Source organism: Lolium perenne, chromosome 7 (genome assembly GCF_019359855.2).
Source record: "Lolium perenne isolate Kyuss_39 chromosome 7, Kyuss_2.0, whole genome shotgun sequence".
NCBI classification, from domain to species: domain Eukaryota; kingdom Viridiplantae; phylum Streptophyta; class Magnoliopsida; order Poales; family Poaceae; genus Lolium; species Lolium perenne.
The window spans coordinates 40,711,432-40,732,067 of NC_067250.2; the positions used below are offsets into that span (position 1 = coordinate 40,711,432).

Consider the following 20,636-nt stretch of genomic DNA (forward strand, 5'->3'; position numbering starts at 1 on the left):
AGGGATTGGATGAGATTGTTCATGTAATGGCATAAGATTGTTAGGGCATAGTGCCTAGTATCCGTAGTTGGTACTTTTATGATATTGTTGCAACTTGTTATGCTTAATGCTTGTCACTAGGGCCCGAGTGCCATGATTTCAGATCTGAACATGTTATTGATTGATGATGATATTCATTGTTTTATGATCTTACCTGCAAGTTGTATACACATATTGCTGTCCGGAACCCGAGGCCCCAAAGTGACAGAAATTGGGACAACCGGAGGGGAAGGCTGTGATATGAGGATCACATGTGTTCACGGAGTGTTAATGCTTTGCTCCGGTACTCTATTAAAAGGAGTACCTTAATTACCAGTAGTTTCCCTAGAGGCCGGGCTGCCACCGGCTGGTAGGACAATAGATGTTGTGCAAGTTTCTCATTGCGAGCACGTACGACTATATACGGAACACATGCCTATGGTTATTTAGTACCTGGATACTATTTTATTACTATCTGCAAATGTCCTGCCTTGATTGTTACATGAGTTCTCTTATCCATGCAGCGCCCGTTCATCCATTCCTGTGCCTACAGTATTTTAATCCTGTTGTTTACTATAATCACTACTGCTGTCTTTATTACACTGCTGCTTATATTTCACTACTGCTACTGCTATAAAACTGTTGCTACTGATAAACTATTGCGAGCAAGTCTGTTTCCAGGTGCAGCTGAATTGACAACTCCACTGTTAAGGCTTACAAATATTCTTTGGCTCCCCTTGTGTCGAATCAATAAATTGGGTTTTACTTCCCTCGAAGACTGTTGCGATCCACTATACTTGTGGGTCATCATTGGGCCGGCTCGGTGACGTTTTTTCTTTAGTTTTTCTCCTATCTTGTTGTTTCTTTTCTTCTTTTTTGCGTCTTAAAAAAATTCAAAAAAATAATCTAAATGTTTTCCGAAAAACTTAACTTTTCAAAATGTGAAATTTTTAAAAAATTTGAAGATTTTCCAAATAAGAGCATATTATAAATTTTTATATTTTCCAAAATTTGAAAAAAATATTTTTAGGGAAGTTTATATATGAACATTTTCTGAATTTCTCGAATTGGAATAATTTCTAAATTTTAACATTTTTCAAATTTTAACATTTTCAAAATTTAAACCATTTTTAAATGTGAACAATTTTCAAATTTGAAAGAAAAGGAAAAGGAAACAAAAAATATAACAAAATAAAAAACGAAAAAACAAACAAAAAACAAACAAAAAGAAAGAAAGAAAAAACAAAAACAGAAACAGAAAACAAAAACGAAAGCGAAAACGAAAACGAAAACGAAAAACGAAAAAAAGCAAAAATGGGCCAGACCCAATACCCGACCAATGCCTACCAGGCACCAACCTGATCGGTGTATCAGACTGGCCAGGCTAGGTGGAGTATAGGATTGCGCGTTCTCAGTCGTGGAGGTTTGGGGAAAACCGTTTGTGTGTTCTTGCCCATGCGGATCTCTGGTAGGCCAGATGTGCTCAATCTGGGTTGAAATACTGCTACATGGTCGTCAGCCTAGAGTTGGCCTGACACTCCTGAGTGCGCTCACGGGGACCCTTGGTTGGGCATGGAGGAAGGTCTGGGAGTTCTCACTCGTGGAGGTGGGGGGAGACGAGTTGTGTGCTCTTGCCGACGACTGATGGCAACGTGATGCGGGGGCAGCGGAGTAGACAACCTCGACGATGTGGTTACAGTCCAGACAGCATATATGGAGGTGTGCGGCGATATGAACGGCGATCTGCCCTCCTTCTGTAGGTGTTCGTGGCGCAAAACATGTGGGTGTCGGTTTCCTCCTTGGAGGTATCGTTGGGCAGTGTTGGCATATCTCTCGCCCGCACTTTGGATTGGAAGTTTACTCCGAGCAAAAGCCTAGGTTATTGGTCGGAGTTGAATCGTGTGTGATGGTGGCGTCCTTGTTGTTGTTCCTGTATTAGGAGCACCTTTTTTGGAGACACGGCTTGGAGTGTCCAGGTTGCACCCCTTTTAGTGCTCACTTGTTATCCAAGGTTGATCTTCAGAGGTGCAATGTACACCGTAGCTAGTGAGTCCAATCCAAAGACTTTCTCGGGACCGGCCATATTGCTCAATTCAGAGCATGCTCTTTTGCTTTGTGGTTGTGCTGTTTGTGGTGGATATCTTCGAACTAGCCTTGGTCTGAAATCCATGCCACTTGTTGCTCGCTCTGGGTTCATTGTATACTTAATTTTTTATTTTTAATAAAAATATTGCACATCTTAGCGTGCTTTTAGAAAAAAATTGAATATAAAACTAGGACGAGAGCCTTTTCTCAAAAAGAATCTTCATAGTGTCACCGGTGCTGAAATTATTACTCACTCCTCCGTGAAACATGTTTGTATATATCCAAACTTACATAAAAATTTAGAAAACTTAAACATGCTTGGTCGGACGGGGAGTAGTAAAAAACCTTAGGTCTTCCGCGTCTCCCAGGCGGCAGCGGCGAAAAAGCTTTTCCTGCTCCAATCTCCGGCGTCTGTGACGGGCCCCTCTCCTTCCGCTTGCCGCTCTGGCGGTAGGAGGGAGGGGGCCCCGTTTTTTGCATGGTACTTAGGGCTAGGAGTTCTCTGGCATGGCGCGTCGTTGGGGTGGTGGGAGCGGCGCCCGGGCAAATAAATCTGCCTCAACTTTTCTCCCACACCAGCGCTGTCCTTCATGGCGGCGTCTCGGAATTGGTGGCACTATGTGCTTGCCGATCTTTCAAATCGGTGGCTTTAGGGTTCATGGATGGTGTCAGAGAGGTGGCGGCGATGACTCCATCAGATGGGTTTTTCCTCCTGCTATGTCCCCGTTGCTGCGGCGTTGTCTCCGGCGCCAAGGTGGAGCAGAGAGGATTCGTCCAGGAGTACGTGCACACGGTGGTCTGCACTGGTGACAGCTGGAAAATGGTGCTCCTTGTGGTGGGTTCGTGGTTGAAGGCTGATGGTTCTGGTTCCCTACTCCGACATCGTCGTGCGTGGGTGCCAGTGCTGAAGTTCGATGGCGTGTCCAGGGACATGCTGCCCTGCTCTGATTCTTTCAACGGTAATGGTTTGTCCTATGGCAAACTACATTGGAGGTCCGAAAAGCTGATGATCAGCGATGGAGCCGCGTCGAGCTCAGGTGAAGAGGTGATCTGTCCATTTTTTTCTTGCTGACAGCTACGGTGGTGCCGAAGAAGATGGATATGCGTTGGTTTTTCGCATAGATTTATCCTATCTTTCCAGATCTGTAAGATCGGTGTATACGTAATCAATGAGAATCGTATTACCATGCAAAAAAAAAACCTCCGCAAAGGTTTACCAAAAGGGATTTCAAAAGTACAAACGTTCATCTCATACTCCACACTTCCACATTCTGGGACCGATCTCAATACACCTACTCGACCATAGGTACAGCGGCAAATCAACTCACGTCGAGCTGATCAAATCAGTAGGAGCCGAGCTGGGTGATCTTGATCCCGAGCTGCCTCTGCGCGAAGGTGAAGAGCCGGCCGACCTCCGCCCCGCCGACGGCGCCGTCGCAGTCGGCGTCGGCGGCGCGCAGCCCTTCCCGCGCCTTCCAGGACGCGAACCACAGGTTCAGGCTCTGCAGCGCCCGCTGAAGCTCCTCACGGCTGATCCTCCCGTCGTGGTCCGCGTCGAACTGCCCCAGCCACGCCCAGAACTCCTCCGCGGTAAGCTCCCCCTGCGGCAGACCACGGTACCGCATGAACGCCATCGATCCTCCTCCCGGCGATGGAGAACGAGCTCTGCTTTGGTCGATTAGCTCTGACTCTGGGTAAGTCTAGTGAGCGTCAGCTGGTAAGTCTAGTACTCCTGGATGGCTGGATTTTGAGCAGAGACGCACGGCCTTATATACGGTGGAGCAAGAGGGTTTACGGCGCTGCACAGTAACCACACGTTTTTCACGACTCTACGTACGGACGTGTGTTGTGCTCTTCAGCGTTAGGTTTTCCGGTGTGTTTCACTTGGGCGATTTCAGGTTAAAGAATAGGTGGATCACTAGTGGGGATTTAGCTAGGGAATAATCAGCGGTGTAGCTTGAAAGTGCATTCTTTGGGAAAAGGTTAGGCGAGTGGCACATAATCAAATCTAGAAATGTAGGGAGCAAAGAGGTTGTATGATCAAATGTGGAGAATCATCATAACACTTGCCAAAAATATAGCTAGTACACTTGGAGATTGGCTATACACTTTTGCAATTCCTAATCGACGGGTACAACCGTACAAACATCTTCCAAACAAAAGAGTTAAGTAAATATATTTGTTTGTCTATGTGCTTACGTGTAAGAAATTACAATGCAGGTAAAAAATCTGTCCGGAGACCTGGAGGGCTATTTTTTTCGCCCAAGGATGCATCCATCTTTTTGTGATCCCCAATGGATGGAAATTTTGACACATAAGGCTACCTGTTCCAGTGAAATGCTAGAAAGGATCACCTCTCGGTCAAATGCCAAAATTAACGCGGCGGCACGTTAGCCAAGCAACACGTGGCGCATGCCGCCACCGGCTATGGAGGCGGGCTCTTGCCACCACCGGGAACGGCGGCACATTTGGTAGGTGGGCTGCCGTTAGACGCTCCGTCGGTGGGTAGGCCCTGCCACCACTTCCGGCGGAGGCACGTCGACGTGGCAACGTGCCACCATGGGCTGTGGCACTGACTCCGATTGAGTGAGGTGATGGGTCTGACAACTCTAATTGATTCCCAAACTGACTCCTCTTATTTCCATGCTCTCGGTACTTGCTAATTTGGTAGTGTTTTTTGCACTTTCAGCTTCGGTAGACATTGTGTTTGTACGAAAATTGATTGCATGATTCCCAGACATTAAACGATGTCCGCCGCTGATAGAGGAACGTAACCACCGAAAGTGTGCACCTTTGCATGCTTTAAAAGCAGCAACTCCTTGCTGCATTGTTCCCATTCACGTGCAGCTACTCTCCTCCTCTCGCTTCTCTCATATGAGTAGACAGAAAATTAGCATAGATAGTGATTAAGTGCATGAAGCAGTAGAAGGAAAAATATATCAAGCTGAGATATGTTAGATCTTTGATTTTATTCATATATGGACAATCCGTGTTGCCATTTGTTGTTTAGTGTAGTGTATCTCACTTTACTAATTAGACATGTAACATTTGATTAGCGTAGAATGTAGAGCATAATGAGATTTTATGAAGGGCGTAATTAGAGTTTAGAATGCAACAAGGCGTAGTCTAATGTAGTATTATTGTATGTATGAGTGAAATTTTAACATATGAGCAAATGGACTAATTTATTTAACAAGTGACTGCATAAGTTAGATGGATTTTATAAGTCATGACCTTGTAGGTTTCGTGAATTATCGTAATGAAATTTTAACTATATTTTTTAATGTATATTTTAGGTGGATTTGAGCATACAGCTACTCTCTGATTGTTGGTATAGAAGTTTCTCCATTTGCACGACTTTTTTCAGCACGCTCCTCCTCAAAGAAGTTTCTCCATGCAGTGATGCCTTTCCTCAATATCAGGACGCGTCCAATCTGACTGCTCCGTGTCAATCCAATGGTACCACTTGCACATCGTTGGGGGAGACTGTGACGCAAATAAGACAATAAATAAAAGAATAATTATTAAGTAAAAACATGTCTAATCATAATGCTTTCATAACATACCGGAGGCCTCGTGGAAGACAAACTAGCATTTCGGGGTGGATCATGATCATAGTTGGCACACATGAAAAATTTCATGCCAAACTTCTCTGAAAAATCCTCCACCTGCTTCACCTTCGCAAGGCGCCCACACAAACACCGCTCCGGTCTCACCCTGAGCGGCAAGCTTGCATCCTTCATCTTCGCCGGCCTGAATCTTTTATCCAAGCAAGGCACACTCATAGTCACTAAGTTTTTTGAAAAGGGAGGAAATAAGCGGACAAGGCAAACTTCGCATTGGTGTTCTTAATTCCAGCCGGATAAGTACCCCCTTATGTAGCCTTCCAAAAAGTACCAATAAATAATTGCAGGAACATTAGCATGGAGTGTCGGTTGTCTATTTATTGTATCAGCACAAAAATTCTATACGAAATGTTGGTTTTGGTGGTTTGTTTACAGCACTCAACACTCACGTCACATCCCCTCGAAATCAGTGCAATCAGTGGCAGCAGCAGTCAGCCTTAGAGTCAGTGCAGTCAGTAGAAGGCAAGGTAGGCATCGCAACATGCCGTCACAGCTGGTGCTGGCACCCTGCCACATCAGCTTGTCGCCACCGGCTACGGCTGTTGGGCCCACCACCCGACGTCACGGGCTGTCCAACATGCCACCACGGCTGACGATGGCAAGGCCTGCCACCACGGGCTATGGTGGCAACCTTCACGCGTCGCCTGGCCAGCGTGCCGCCACGGTACCTTTGCTATTTGCACTAAGAGGTGATCTTTTTTAGCATTTCACTGGGCTGGGGCTGGTGGTCTGATCTGATCTGTCAAAATTTTCAGTGGATCAACAAGGTGAAAACTGTACAAGCCTCTAGCATCTTAGACATCTCTAGCCAATCTCTTAAAAGTCGATAGAGGAGTAGAATTTTCTTTTTAAGGGCCTAACCCACACCTAGCCAATCTCTTGGCCGTGGCCCCTCCAGAGAAAAACTTCGACCTTCCACCTGGTACCGACAGTCTCATCCGCCCGCAACGCATCATCGCCGGCGTAAGGTTTTCCCGTGTGTTTCACTTGGGCGATTTTAGTGTAAGGAATGGGAGGGATTTAGCTAGGGAATAATCTATGGTGTAGCTCAAAAGTGCATTGTTTGGGGAACGATTAAGGGAGTGGAACATAAATTAATTTAGAATTGTAGGGAGAAAAGAGAGGTTCTGTGATCAAATGTGAAGAATCAACATAACAGTTGCCAAAATTATAGCAGGTACACTTGGAGATTGGTTTTACACGCTTTTTGTCCACTCGACGAGGTGCAACGGTACAAACATCTTCAAATTAAAGAGTAAAGCAATTATATTAGTTTGTCAAAGTGTTTGTGTGCAAAGAAATTGTAATGATGGAGCGATGAAGTTTTTTTTAAGAAACATGTCAGGGAGACTAGGAGGGCTAACTGGGCAAGGGTGCATACATATTTTTGTGATGCCCAATTGATCAAAAAGGCAAAAAACTTCCAAGCCTCTAGCATCTTGGGCAATCCACTGATCAGTGAAATTAGTATTGTTGATTGGGTATCACTGGCCTAATTTGCTGACAGTACGTGGTTGGATGAAATTTCTTGTATTTAAACCACTTACAATTTCAGAAAATAAAAAATCTCTTTATTTTCTTATAGGCCATCTGATTCTAGTCTAAAAGTAATCTGTGGTCCATAGTTTTCCAACAGGTTGCCCCTGGGAACAATGTTACATGCCCATCATGATCTACACTTTGTTCTCCTATGAATCTATATATGCCTTTCCTTTAAGCCACCATATAAAGTCTAGTTGGTTGTAGCCTTGTAGGTCAATATCTTACTGTATTAAGGAAAATGATGAGACTAGTTTAAGAAAAGCGATCGTTCTAGTCCAACAGACGTCTCAAAACTGCAAGATTCTCGGTTTAAAAGAGGCAGATAATTCATTGATTAATGAAGAATCGTATTCTTTTGGGTAGGCTTTATAAGGCATTCGTGGATCAGCGATGGAGGTGAAAAGTGTCAGTTGTATATGCTGGTAGGTTGTGATTGGTGTCTAGCTAGACTGTACCACCAGAATGATAAACACGTTCAGTAATTTACATATTCGTCGCTGTGAAGATAGGGATTTGTCTATGTTCCTAGCTAACGCACAATGGTAAACACTTAAACATAGATTTTTACTTAGATTTGACCACTTCCTTATCTACTAGGATTCATATATGTTATTCGTCAAACGACGAAACGAAATGGACCAAATGGCATGCTTTCGCAACGTATAAAACTTCATTAAACAACACAACAGGCAGCTTACTGAAGTACGTAAATGAAGTACCAGGAGTCAGTGAGTTGCATGGCATGAAAGAAACTCTACTTAAGGAAGTATGTGCTACATGAAATTGAGTACCGAGCACCGATGTGCTGCCATCGCTAAGTTCATATTCAATCTGGAATGTTTTGGAACAGGTATAGAGGTCAAATGTCTGTTTCAGTCTTTCCATCAAGAAACATGAAACAAGAATGCTCGATGTGGCTGAGCAAAAAAGGCTCGGCCCCAACTCTGCAAAGCCTAATCTCCATGCTGAATGTTACTGGAGAATTTGTTAAAGTAGATATTTCCTAGCATGCTCTACGCCACTACTGGGAATTTGTTTGAAAGAGCTGTTTTACGGTGCAATTTAGTGAATTTACTAGTCATTGTATTCTAGGAAACTAATAATTTTGGTATTTTTGTTTTATTCCCCAAATTCTGGAAGAGATTTTATTACAACTATGGTAATCACAAGCTAGCTCGCAGACCTACTATCTTATAGTCCATCGAATGGAAGTTAAAATCGTGACAAAGGGTGAATATTCCCGTGCAAAAAAAAATTGCGAATAAGACACTGGCATTAAAAGAAACATTGAACGGTACAAAGTAGTCAAAACTTATCAAGTTTAATCAAATAAAAAATTATATAACATGATACAAGTATACTATAAAAATATATTAACGGTTAATGTACTACGAGTAATATTAATTTGGTATCGTATTTTTGTCTACACCATTATTCACATTACGAGGAAGTTGAATTTTGGACTAAATTTATAGGTCTTGTTCATTTTGTAGGGAGTTTTTTATAGGTCTTATCCATTTTAATGGAGAGAGTACTGATGTATCTACATATTGACATCTATTGACAAAATCAACGATACAATGATCTAGCTAACCGATATGAAGGAATATTAATTTGTAGGTATAATAAGTCTACTAGAGATGTGTTGATACTTGATCCGCTAGGTTCTGACTTGAAAAATATAATTACCTAAAAAAATTCCACACTTTCCACCTAGATAATGCAAACCATAGATGTTTTTTCTTTTCCCTACGAATTTGTATGGCCGTTGAACAGATTTCCTGGCTATGCATGCACCCATTTATTTTTGTAACGTGTAAGGAAAGTTGCAAAAGGGAAATTTATTATGAGAAAAATTAAAGAAACTAGTATATGGAAGGTCCATATATTAGGGAAGCTAGCAAATCCGGTTGGCCGGATTTTGTTGTCAATGTGCCGACTTTGACCTTTTGTGAGAAAATACTACTGCTTTGATCAATAAGTATTAGTAAATCTGAACCGTTCGATCAGTTTGTTTGGACGGTCTGTATGTATCCGTCCCTACCGTAAAAAGGCTCGTTTGAAAATACGGTATAAAAAAAGGGGCTGACTACACAGTGGTCAACCACTATTGGGCCTACCCCGGTGGTCAGTTCAGACAGCCCATTAGGGGCAAAACGCGTTTTTCCTTCTTTCCCCAAAAGGAAAGTGACGGGACCACACAGCCCACGTAAAAAGACAACGAAGAAAGCAACACAGGTTACTTTTGCCTCGACGGGAAGCATCTACAGAAACGCAGAAAAAAGGATCCTACCTAACCAGATCTGGGTTCTTCTTCCTCCCCTGTTTCTCCACAGCCGCCAGCAGCAAGAGGAGGCAGCAGGAAGGGGAGGCAAACCCTAGAACCTCCATGAATTGATCCCCAGATCTTCAGGAAGTAACACAACAGGAGCTGCTCATCTGGACGACGCCCAGAGAAGTAAGAAAGGTAAACAAAGACAAAAACATGATTCAAATTCATCCAAGTTCCATCTAGTACTACCAGTATTCATCTACCAGTTCCATCCAGTTGTAGCAGTTCCATCCAGATCCACCACAACCAAAAAAGTTACATACTGGATGGAACTCACATGTTACTCACATGTTACTCACAGTTCCTGCTGAGTTGTCTGTACCAAAGTCAGTAGAAGTAATCTAGCCTTCAGGAAGTAATCTAGATGATGACCTTTGAATTCTGTAGAAGCCATCAGGGAGTTGCAAGCTGAGAACCTGGTTGTGTTGATCTTGTAGACAGCAGGAAGTATTCAACCAGTAAAACAAACATGGCGCTCTTGGAACACTGATGTAGGCATGAATGATATCTGCATGAAAAAAGAAAGAAAAACAGGGTGTAAGAACCATAAAACAGTACTTGTAGCTGATGCTTGTTAATCAAACAATGTGAAGAAGTAATTTGCCCTTTGCTGTTTTGATTTGATGCCAAACATGGGTGAAGTAACAAAAAAATGTTTTAACTTGTTTCTTCTTTGCAGGCAATGGATTGGTTTAACCTGCACGGTATTGACCTGAACCATCCGCCTAGCTATGATGACTTCATCGAACCAGATGGAACTGAAGCACCAGTCCAAGGCGCATCAGTAGATGGTACTGGTGCTAATTCTGGATTCATGTCAGTAGATGATACTACTGATGGTGCTCCGACTGGTCAAACGCTGTCTAGTGAAGAAAGTGGCAGTGATGGCGAGGTGCAGTCAACGCCAGAAGGATTTGCACCACGTAAACCATACCTAGGGATGAAATTTGATACGTGGGAGGCTGCTAAAGTGCACTACAACAGGTATGCCGAACATGTTGGTTTCTCTATGAAGATGAGTTCTTCCAGAAATTCAGTATTGGACAAGCAGAAGGACAAGTACTTGTTTGTGTGCAACAAGTCTGGAACTAATTCAGAGAAGGAAGAGACTGAGGCAGTGAAGTTGAGGAACAGAGCAATCACGATACGGACTAACTGTCAAGCAAAAATGCGTGTAAAAAGGAAGGGTTCAATATGGGAAGTAACACAGTTCATTGAAGAGCACACTCATGAAACTATCAAGAAGCTTGGTTTGAAGAAGTATTTACGATCACACAAGAAGATACCAAAAGAAGAAAAGAAGTTCATTGATCTGTTAGACAGTGTGAACCTCTCAGCAGGAAGAATAATGGACATCATGTCTGAGCTTTATGGAACAGGAAAAGCAGTTCCTTATGACACGAAGACAATAAGCAACTACATGGCAAGTATAGATGAGAAGCAAAATGTGAAAGACATACCAGAGCTTCTTAGTTACTTTGAGGAACTGAAGAAAGAAGATCCAAATTTCTTCTACAAATACAAACTTGATAGTGAGGACAGGATTGAAAATATATTTTGGGTCGATGGACCCACTAGAGAAGTTTACAAGAATTACAATGACTGCATATCCTTTGACACTACATACATGACAAACGCTTATAAGATGCCGTGTGCACCCATTATTGGAATTAACAGATATGGGCAGACAATCCAGTTGGGATGTGGCTTCTTGAGGAATGAGAAGATAAGTAACTTTGTCTGGTTGTTTGAGCAGTTCCTGGATGCTATGGATGGTTTACACCCTCTGAATATCATCACTGACCAGGATGCTGCTATTACTACTGCCATCCAGGAAATGTTTCCTAACTCGTGCCATAGGAACTGTCGGTGGCATATAATGCAAAATGCACAAGGATCCCCTCTCGGCCCTTTCATGGCGAAGCATGAGGAACTACGAAGGGAGTTCAATGAAATTGTTGACTATAGCCTGACACCTGTCGAGTTTGAGAACCGATGGGGAGAGATGATTGAGAGGCATGGTGTATCGGACAACACAGACCTTGCTTACCTATATGAAATTAGAGCTAAATTTGTCCCAGCTTACTTTATGGATAGGTTCTTCCCTTTCCTACAAACTACTGCTCGCAGTGAAGGATTCAATGCAGTTCTGAAGAGATATGTTGACCCAAATGCAAGCCTGCTACGTTTCTTCAAACAATACATGAAGTTACAAGAGAGGATAGATATTACTGAAGATTCACATGAATTTATGGGTGAGGACAAAACTCTAAAAACTTGGTGTGACTTTCCAATGGAGGAGCAAGTACTATCCATATACACACTACCCATATTCAGGCGATTTCAACTTGAGTTGAAGAAATTTACATCCTACAACATACAGCAAATTAATCCTTCATTGTTTGAGGTTTCTCCAATCAGAAATGCAGTGTTTGGTTATGGAGCAAGGAATTACAGGATCACTGCAAATCTGGAGCAAGATGAATACAGTTGTGAATGCTGCAAATTTACTAGAGATGGGTTGATTTGTTGCCATATAATAAAGGTTATGTCTGCTGTTGGTAAAGTAGAAGTAATGCCACAACGTTACATTCTACCTAGGTGGTCAATTCCCCCTCCCGACATACATATTCCTCAGACTGAACCCCAGCAAATGCCAGCGGGCAAATTGTCTAGGAAGGAAATGAGGTTACTTCGCTATGGTAACCTCACTAAAGATTTCGCGAAACTAGCAGTTAATGCATGTGCTTCAGAAAAAACAGATGAAGTGGCTAGGAAACATATGCGTGCAATGGAAGCTGAATTTGCAGCAATGAAGAAACAAGCGGCAGATGCATTGAAGAGAAAAAAGAAGCAGAAGGAAACAGTTCCTCCATGTGCAGAACATGCTGAAACTACAGAAAATCCTAGCAGCTCAACTGTTGGTGCTGAACATAATATGCATGTAAACAAGAAAGCTAGGGATCCACCTTTGACAGTAACAAAAGGGAGGCCAGAGGAGAAGAGGAAGAAGAGTGGACTACATCTTAAACCTGCAAAACCAACAAAATGTACAATTTGTGGGTCAAGCTTGCATAATCCAAAAGATTGTCCATCTAAGATTGCAATGAAAGAGAAGACACCAATTATTCAGCTTTTCCAATGATGAGGAAGTAAAAAATTGTGTCAGCACATGAGAAGTAGAAGAAAAATTTCTTGTACTGCTTGAGACATATTTATTGAAGATGCAGGGTGTTTAGATTAGTGGTGTTTACTTCTGTTTCATTTTCTAGTATTGAGATTACTGAAAACTACTTTGTGTTTCCCAAGTGAAAGATATATATGTTGATTTGCAATGTATGACCAGAAGCATAACACTCGGTTAACCGTGTTGTCTTGCATAAATAGAAGACACAAAAATGATTTGGGAAAAAACATAAGCAGGAAGTATTACCATTTTGTAAAACTTGTCATTTTTTGGCTTTGAACTTGTTTCGCCATGAAATCTTGTTCTCCCACCAGTCAAGCCACTTGAAGCTGTATAGCATCCTGTATAGTGGCATTTCCTTTTGGTCGAAATGACCCAACTTTCTTCCATCCCATAACTCAATGCATTTCAACATTGAGTATCCACAATCACAACTACCGTGTGTTACAACAACAAGGAAATGCAAAAACAGTGTTAGTTTTTGAAGTTTTGCTAGAATGCAAATGTCTGAAAAAATGTAAACAAAAAAGAGAGAAAATATGAGGTAACTTACGTTGTAAGTTGTTTAGGAGATGGGATGTAAATCGTTTCGTAGTTTTGAATTGATACATTTGACTGCTTGTAGTTTCTGGCCCAGAGAGTCTTAACAGAATCAATTATGATTGCACTATCTTTCTTGAGCTTCTTGTCCCCAAGATTCCTCAAGGAATCAAAAATTTCGAACCTCTCAGCCTTGAGATTGAGGTTGATTAGGTAGTAGTGTCCACAAAAGTACTTTGGATCGTCGATAGTAGATAAGTTCTGTAGTACAGGAAACATGACCAGCATATGTAACTCTGTCAACACAGTTGGAAGTTAAAAAAGCAAACAGCTCTGTGGAGGGGAAAAAAGTAGTTTATGTAACCTGCTCTTTGTGGTCAAGACGGTTATTCTCTGTGAATGAAAACACCCTCTTAATGTCCTTGCCGGTGAAGGCATGGTCTCGCAATTTGTTCTAGTCAGCAAGAATAGCAAGAAAATAGATCAGGGATTTGAAGTAGCCTAAAATGATATTATTATGATCTTTTAAAAAAGGTTAACATGTTATCATGTACATAATAAAATTCAACAGAGTTACTTCTCAAAATGTAAAACAGATGTTTAACTTTGGAAAACATATGTACTTGTTAGTTACATTTAACAGAGTTACTTCTCAAAAATTTAATAGAGTTACATTTGATGAGAGGTATACAGGTTAGCTACAGACAACACCTAGTTACAAATGGCTTTGAGTTACTAAACATGGATATTAAAAAGGTGAGGGGGTTCTAATATGTAACACTTACAGCTATGATGAGAGGCATCACACATTTTTTCTGTGGTTCCAATTCTTTAGAGAGAACATGTAATCCAACCTCCATAGTTGAATTACTTATCCAACCTTCAGGTTGGACTGAATCAGCAAAATCTGGGACATGTGCAAAATATGTTCCATAATCAACTATCAGGTGACCCTTCAGATGTGTCTTCTGTTTCGATCCATGCATACATATTCGGTTGTACATGTCAATTGATTCCTTTGTAATAGTTTCTTCAGTTTTTTTGCCCTGCTGAACATATGGAGATAACTGCGTCTTTGCTGGCTTTATTACTCTTTTCTTGTGAGCCTGAGGAATAGGAGTTTTACTGGATGTTCCCTCTGAAGTTACATGTTCAGAAGTTACTTTCTGCTTTGCAGTGTCCTCAACTGAAGTAACATTCAAAGTGCAGCTGCTTGTTGGGAAATACTTCTCACCAACCATGGCTGCAAGCATTTCATAATCTTCAGCTGGTCCATAGAACTCATCCTCATTGCTTGAAGTAATCACAGGAAGCCCAATGACAACCTCTTCTTTACCTTTATCATTTTCTTTGTTTGGACTATCAAACCCCAGATCAAATGATCCTGCTTCCCCGGGCAGCCATAAACTTTGTCTGTCCTTGTATGCAGTGATGTGTAAATCAGGCTTCTTTGTTGTCGTGTCATCGAGTAGGCCGAATGTTTTCTTCCCTTGTATGCTAGTCGCCACTTCAAAGTTTCCATGGCTACCAGGAGTAGTAGTGTCGTTGTTGTTATTTCCAGTGTGAGGACTATATCTTCTTCTACATTGGCGTTTTCTCTCGAAATAAACATTGGGTTCAGACATGACTTTGATCTGGTAACTGGAATGACATCAGTATTGGTAGAACTTGCTGCCTTCAATAGAGACATTGATCTGGTTACAGGCCTTCTAGCAATGGTGGTTGGGCTTCCCTTCTGCAGAATAGGTGTAATCAAAGGTAATGTTGTAGTTTCATTTTCTTGGGCAGTATGCAAGTCCTTGATAGGATGAACAGGTGGTATGCACTGTTGATTAAGATTGACCACTGCGTCGGCTGCCCAAGACACTGATTTCTTTGTAAGAGATGCCTCTTCAGGATGAACAGCAGATGCAACAGATCCTTCGAGAGGGGCATCAGTCAACTTGGCGTGAATGGTTCTCGCATCAGACATGTCTATAGCTGGACAGTAACTTGTTACTTTTCTGATGGCATGCACAGATGACCAGTCCTCGGTTTGCTTCAAGCATCCTCTTCCTGGTAATGCAAGTGTTCGTGACTCAGCTGTAGTTGGATGTGCACTCACTTCACATCCAATAAGATCATTACTTGACTGTGAATCAGAAGCATACAATCTCAAGTTTTCCAGAGCAGATATGGCAACCTTTTCTTCCACTTGCATCTCATTGCCGTGAGATTCTTGTGCGCAATCCCCAACTGGTGTCCCTCTGGTTTCCTCAGGAAGAATCACATATCTTGCCGCCTTGTTAGACGGTTCTGCATTGGAGTTCACATCGGCAGACTTCCTCTTCTTGTTTCCATTGGGTTCGCTTGGCCTTGGCATCTTCGTAGTTGTGACATTAGTTGCACCAACACTGTCTTGATGCTGTTGTGGAACACAAACTACTTCTGGTGCTATCATCTGTTCGGGTACTGCATCGGAGTTCACATTGGCAGCCTTGATCTTCTTCTTTTGTTTGAGTTTGCTTGGCCTTGGCAGCTTACAAGTTGTGTCATTCGCTGTTCGAGCTATGTTGTCATCCAGTAGTTGTGGTGCAGGCAAAACCACTTCTGGTGCTTTTGTCAGTTCTTTGAGTACATGTGACTGAACCACCTTGCAAGGAAACTCATCATTTCTTCCTAATTCATCTGATTGACGCTTCTGCTGCACAACTCGATTGCAATTCTTCCTCTTCCTGGGAACACAGACAAAATCATCATAATCACTGCCATATGCATTCTCCTTGCTTCCTTCGCCTTCACTTTCGCTTTCAAACCCAGACAAGTTGACTTGGTGATCAGAATCTGAACCATCAGTTTCCTCTCCTGAAAATTGCTGTCGAGTCTTGTTCTCAGTTGGACCTCTTGAAGATGGTGTAGATCTGGTTGAAGATTTCTTCTGTTTTTTAGCAGTATTAATGGTTGAAACTTTCATCGAGAACTTTGCAATTGCTGCATCAATTTCGCTATACATCTCTTGTGCAGCTTCCCTATACCTTGAGATTTCCTATTTTCAGAAGACAATATACATAGTTAGAATACAAGGATGTAGGGAAACATGGTAAGAAACAGTTTAAAAAGTTGGAAAAATGCTTGTGATGTGGTTGAGCTTACTTCTTCTCCGCAATCTGAGGGCGCATTTGCCTTAACGAAGTTCTCAATCATAATGGGTGTGCTTAGCATCAACACACCAGTGGTCCTGAAACATTTCTTCAGCTGAGGAAGGAAACATGGAAAATTAGTTAAAAATGAACAGGATAAAAAAAGAAGTAAAAATGCATGAAATCTTCGAAGTAACTTACAGGTAATCTTCCAAAAGACCCGTCATCATTCAAGTCTTGTTCGATAGCTTGAGTTGCCGATTTGTTATCCCAGGCACATATTCTTGGACCATCCTGACTGACATTGATATCTTCAGTATACAGTGAGTCAATGTAAAGAATCTGCATGTCAAAAAGAAGCAGATGAAAAAATAGAAAGAGATGTAACATATAATACAAGTTGATAGTACAGAAGTTAAATATGCTCACCTCCAAAAATGCCATGCAAGCTTTGAATGGATTTTTAACTCCCTTTGCCTTCGCTGTCTCAATGAGGACAGTGATCACAAATCGACACCAGTTGAGGTCTTTTATCTTCGATGGATCCATTATAGCTGGATAGCACTTGGGACAAACTCTAATACCAGTAGTTGGAGCTAGCACAGAGCAGACAACATACATCACCCATGTCATAAAGTACAAATCATCGCCTTTTACCATCGCCTTCAGCTTAGTCTCGACATCTGTCAACTTTGGTTGCTTTCCATTGCCAAAACCAAGGGTATTCATAACAAATGAAGTAGCTTCAGAATCCACTGTGTATAGAGCAGGATATTTTCCCAATGGTAAACCAAGAACCTTTTTGACAACTTCATCTGTTATTGGAATGCTTCCTCTGCCAGGAAAATCAAGAGAGCATGACTCATGGTTGAAGCTGCCCATCAAGTAGTTGGAGAGATCTGGGTGCAACTTTGAACATTTTATGCCCAGGAAACTGCCAAACCCATTATCTGAAATAAATTGACGATGACTTGCATTTTGACTCTTGTATAGTTTAACAACTTTCATTGGGGATGCTCTGTTAAAAAACATTTGCTGCATAAAAGCACCAGCATGTCAAACACCAGTACATACAAAACAAGCCTGCAGACAGGAAGAAAGTTACATCAAACCAGCATGTTTACCTTTTTTTTCCTTTTTCCTGGAAGTTGTTTTTCAACATCTTTGGGTACACTATGAACCTCTGAAGGTAATTGTTTCTCAACATCTGGAACATCTCTGGAGTCCTCTTTTTTGTGCTTGTACTGCAACCTTTTCCTTAGATTCTTAAATTTTGGGTGACCAGACCTTGGTGTTTTAACATTCTTCTGCATGACATGAACAGAATTTGGATTACTGGATGAAAACCTTAAACACAAAACAGTACCTAATAAAAAGAAGCACAAGAATAACTAAACTTACAGAAGGCGTCATAATGATCCCGATTGTTAGCACAGTAATGGAGCGAAAAAAAGCAACCACCTGACAAAAGGCAAAGTAACATTCAGCAAAAATAACATTCATGTAGTGAATCTGTAACAAAGAAAAATAAGTTCACTGAATTATCAAATTCTCAAATCAAATTTAGTTTACTTTTCATTCAACTTCATAAAAACACACAGAGTTACTTCAAAAAAAGGAGTAGGCAACATAGTTACTTCTAGACAAAAATCCTAACAACACCACCTAATGCTGAATCTACAAAAGTAACTTATAATGTTATGTACATCTACTGAAACACACATGCCTATGATACAGTTCTACTTCTCCCACAATGAAAAACATTGAGTTACTTGCCAGAAGCACAAAATAACAATGAGTTACTTCTACAAAATCAAAACATCTTTATGTTACTTGAATCAATTAAAAAACAGTTAGTTACTTCTAACTAAGTTTACAAAAGCATGTATAGAACATAAGTTAACCCTGCAGCGACACCAAATACTTCTTCATTGCATAATTACTTCTACAATTTCATAGTTCAAGTCAGATGGATTACTAAACATTGCTGAGTACAATGCGGCAGGTTAAAACATGGATGCTGAAAACACACCAAAACTTGAACTCAACCATGGATTACCTTGTGAACCTGAACACACTTCCTGGACGAACTTGGAAGGAAGTCAAATCATAGGTTGGAGGTGAACTTGGAGGTAAACTTGACCACCACGAGGACTGCAGTGCGAGGTTGATCGAAGATGAAATCCCTACAAAAACGATGAAGATGGCCAGGGTCAGAAATTCGTGAGCACAAAAGCGAGAGGGGTCGTCCCGGATGAACATAGGTTGCGCCTCACTAATCTACGCCCGAAAAATACGAGCGAATCATGGCCGGCGACGACTACTGCAGTTCGAGAAATGAAATCAAGTCGATAATATGGCAGGAAAATGGCAAATCGAAACTCACCCGCTTCGATACGGAGGGTCGAAGTTGCAGAGGAACCTCCGCCTCTTCACGCTTCACCGGAACCCGCAGCGAAATCGTCGCCGGCGACGAGGTTGGTGCGAGGAAGACGGCCACGAAATTCCTCACCCTTCAAGCCACCAGAACTACCAAATCCACCCAATCCCGCTTCGATATGTAGATTCGCAGATGCAGAGAACCACCTCTCAGCCGGAAACCACGGCGAATCGCCCACCGGCGACGAGGTTGGTGCGAGGAAGACGAGGCCGGAAACCACCTCTCCCTTCAAGCCGCCGGAACTACCAAATCCACCCACCCCTCTTCGATACGTCGATTGGAGATGCAGAGACCACCTCTCAGCCGCCGGCGACGAGGTTCACCGAGCGAATCGGCCGCCGGCGACGACGTTGCTGCGAGCTTGCAGGGGAGCGACTGGGATTTGGTTTCTCTCTCTTCGGGGCGGCGATTTTGAATCGACGCGTGTACCGGAAACGACGCGCGTCTGTCTGCGTGGCCGTGGGTCCCCACCACGTGAGAGGGAGGAAGATGGGAGCCGTCCGATCGGAATCGCGCGGCCGCGGCGCGTGAGCACGCTGTAAGTCACACAGTGGTCAGCCAAGAGTTAGATTTCTCGATAAAAAAAGGTATTTGACCTCACATTCAGATTCAGGACTATATCTAAAGATAAAATAGAGCAAGCCATCCCGAGAAAGTTGCTCGTGAGTCCCGGCAGCTTTGAAAAGTTGAGAAAATGGCACAGAACAATCAGTTCCATAACACAATCTCAAGGTCAACATTGTTGGGAGAAATGCTCGATACAGATCCATTAGTTTGGAGCTTTCAAACGAAAACAAGAGTGAGGAAGGAGCGAATAAGCTTCGACAGATATGCAAGTGCCATCGCTGGACACAAATCCTCAGATTTTAACCATCAAGTTTTACCTATATATGATACTACAAGGTGATCAAACATCATAAACACATATAATAGCCAAAGGGTCGGAGAAAAAATTTAATATAAACTGGGACGCAAATCCTTTTCTTGAAAAGAATCTCCATATAGTCAATGGTGTTGTAATTACTTACTCCCTCATCCGTGAAACAGACACACCTAAATTTAAACAAAGTAAGACGAGTTTGACGGAGGGAGTAGTAAAAAACCTTCGAAACCTCCACAAAGGTTTGCCAAATGGGATTTCAAAAGTACAACGTTCATCTCACACTCCACACTTCCACATCAAGGGACCGATCTCAATACACCTACTTGATCATAGGTACAGCGGCAAATCAACTCACGTCGAGCTGATCAATCAGTAGGAGCCGAGCTGGGTGATCTTGATCCCAAGCTGCCTCTGCGCGAAGGCGAAGAGCCGGCCGACCTCCGCCCCGCCGACGGCGCCGTCACGGTCGGCGTCGGCGGCGCGCAGCCCTTCCCGCGCCTTCCAGGACGCGAACCACAGGTTCAGGCTCTGCAGCGCCCGCTGAAGCTCCTCGCGGCTGATCCTCCCGTCGTGGTCAGCGTCGAATTGACCTAGCCACGCCCAGAACTCCTCCGCCGTTAGCTCCCCCTGCGGCAGCCCACGGTACCGCATGAACGCCATTGATCCTCCTCCCGGCGATTGAGAACGACGAGCACTGCTTTGTTCGACTAGTTCTCTACTGAGTGTGAGGGTGAGATGATGAGTGCAAATTGCTGGGTACTGAGGCCCTATATATACGGTGGAGCAGGGGACGATTACATCGCAGTTACCGCACGTTTTTCACGACTCCATGGACGCGTGTGAGGTGTCTCGGTGTGTTTCGCT

General features: G+C 42.6%; 3 protein-coding genes across 3 annotated transcripts; 1 reads left to right on the forward strand and 2 right to left on the reverse strand.

Moving 5' to 3' along the window:
* Positions 1–3,290: 3,290 nt before the first annotated feature.
* On the reverse strand, positions 3,291–3,830 carry LOC127317743 (uncharacterized). Its single transcript, XM_051348343.2, has one exon. The coding sequence runs from the start codon at positions 3,735–3,737 to the stop codon at positions 3,447–3,449; it is 291 nt and encodes a 96-aa protein (XP_051204303.1). The 5' UTR covers positions 3,738–3,830; the 3' UTR covers positions 3,291–3,446.
* LOC127316101 (protein FAR1-RELATED SEQUENCE 5-like) lies at positions 3,755–12,748 on the forward strand. The gene is made up of 2 exons (XM_051346519.2): positions 3,755–3,820; positions 10,283–12,748. The coding sequence occupies exons 1-2, from the start codon at positions 3,755–3,757 to the stop codon at positions 12,746–12,748; spliced, it is 2,532 nt and encodes an 843-aa protein (XP_051202479.2).
* Positions 12,749–19,891: 7,143 nt separating this feature from the next.
* On the reverse strand, positions 19,892–20,523 carry LOC127317742 (uncharacterized). Its single transcript, XM_051348342.2, has one exon. It carries the CDS (start codon positions 20,430–20,432, stop codon positions 20,142–20,144), a length of 291 nt encoding a protein of 96 aa, XP_051204302.1. The 5' UTR covers positions 20,433–20,523; the 3' UTR covers positions 19,892–20,141.
* Between the last annotated feature and the right edge of the window lie 113 nt (positions 20,524–20,636).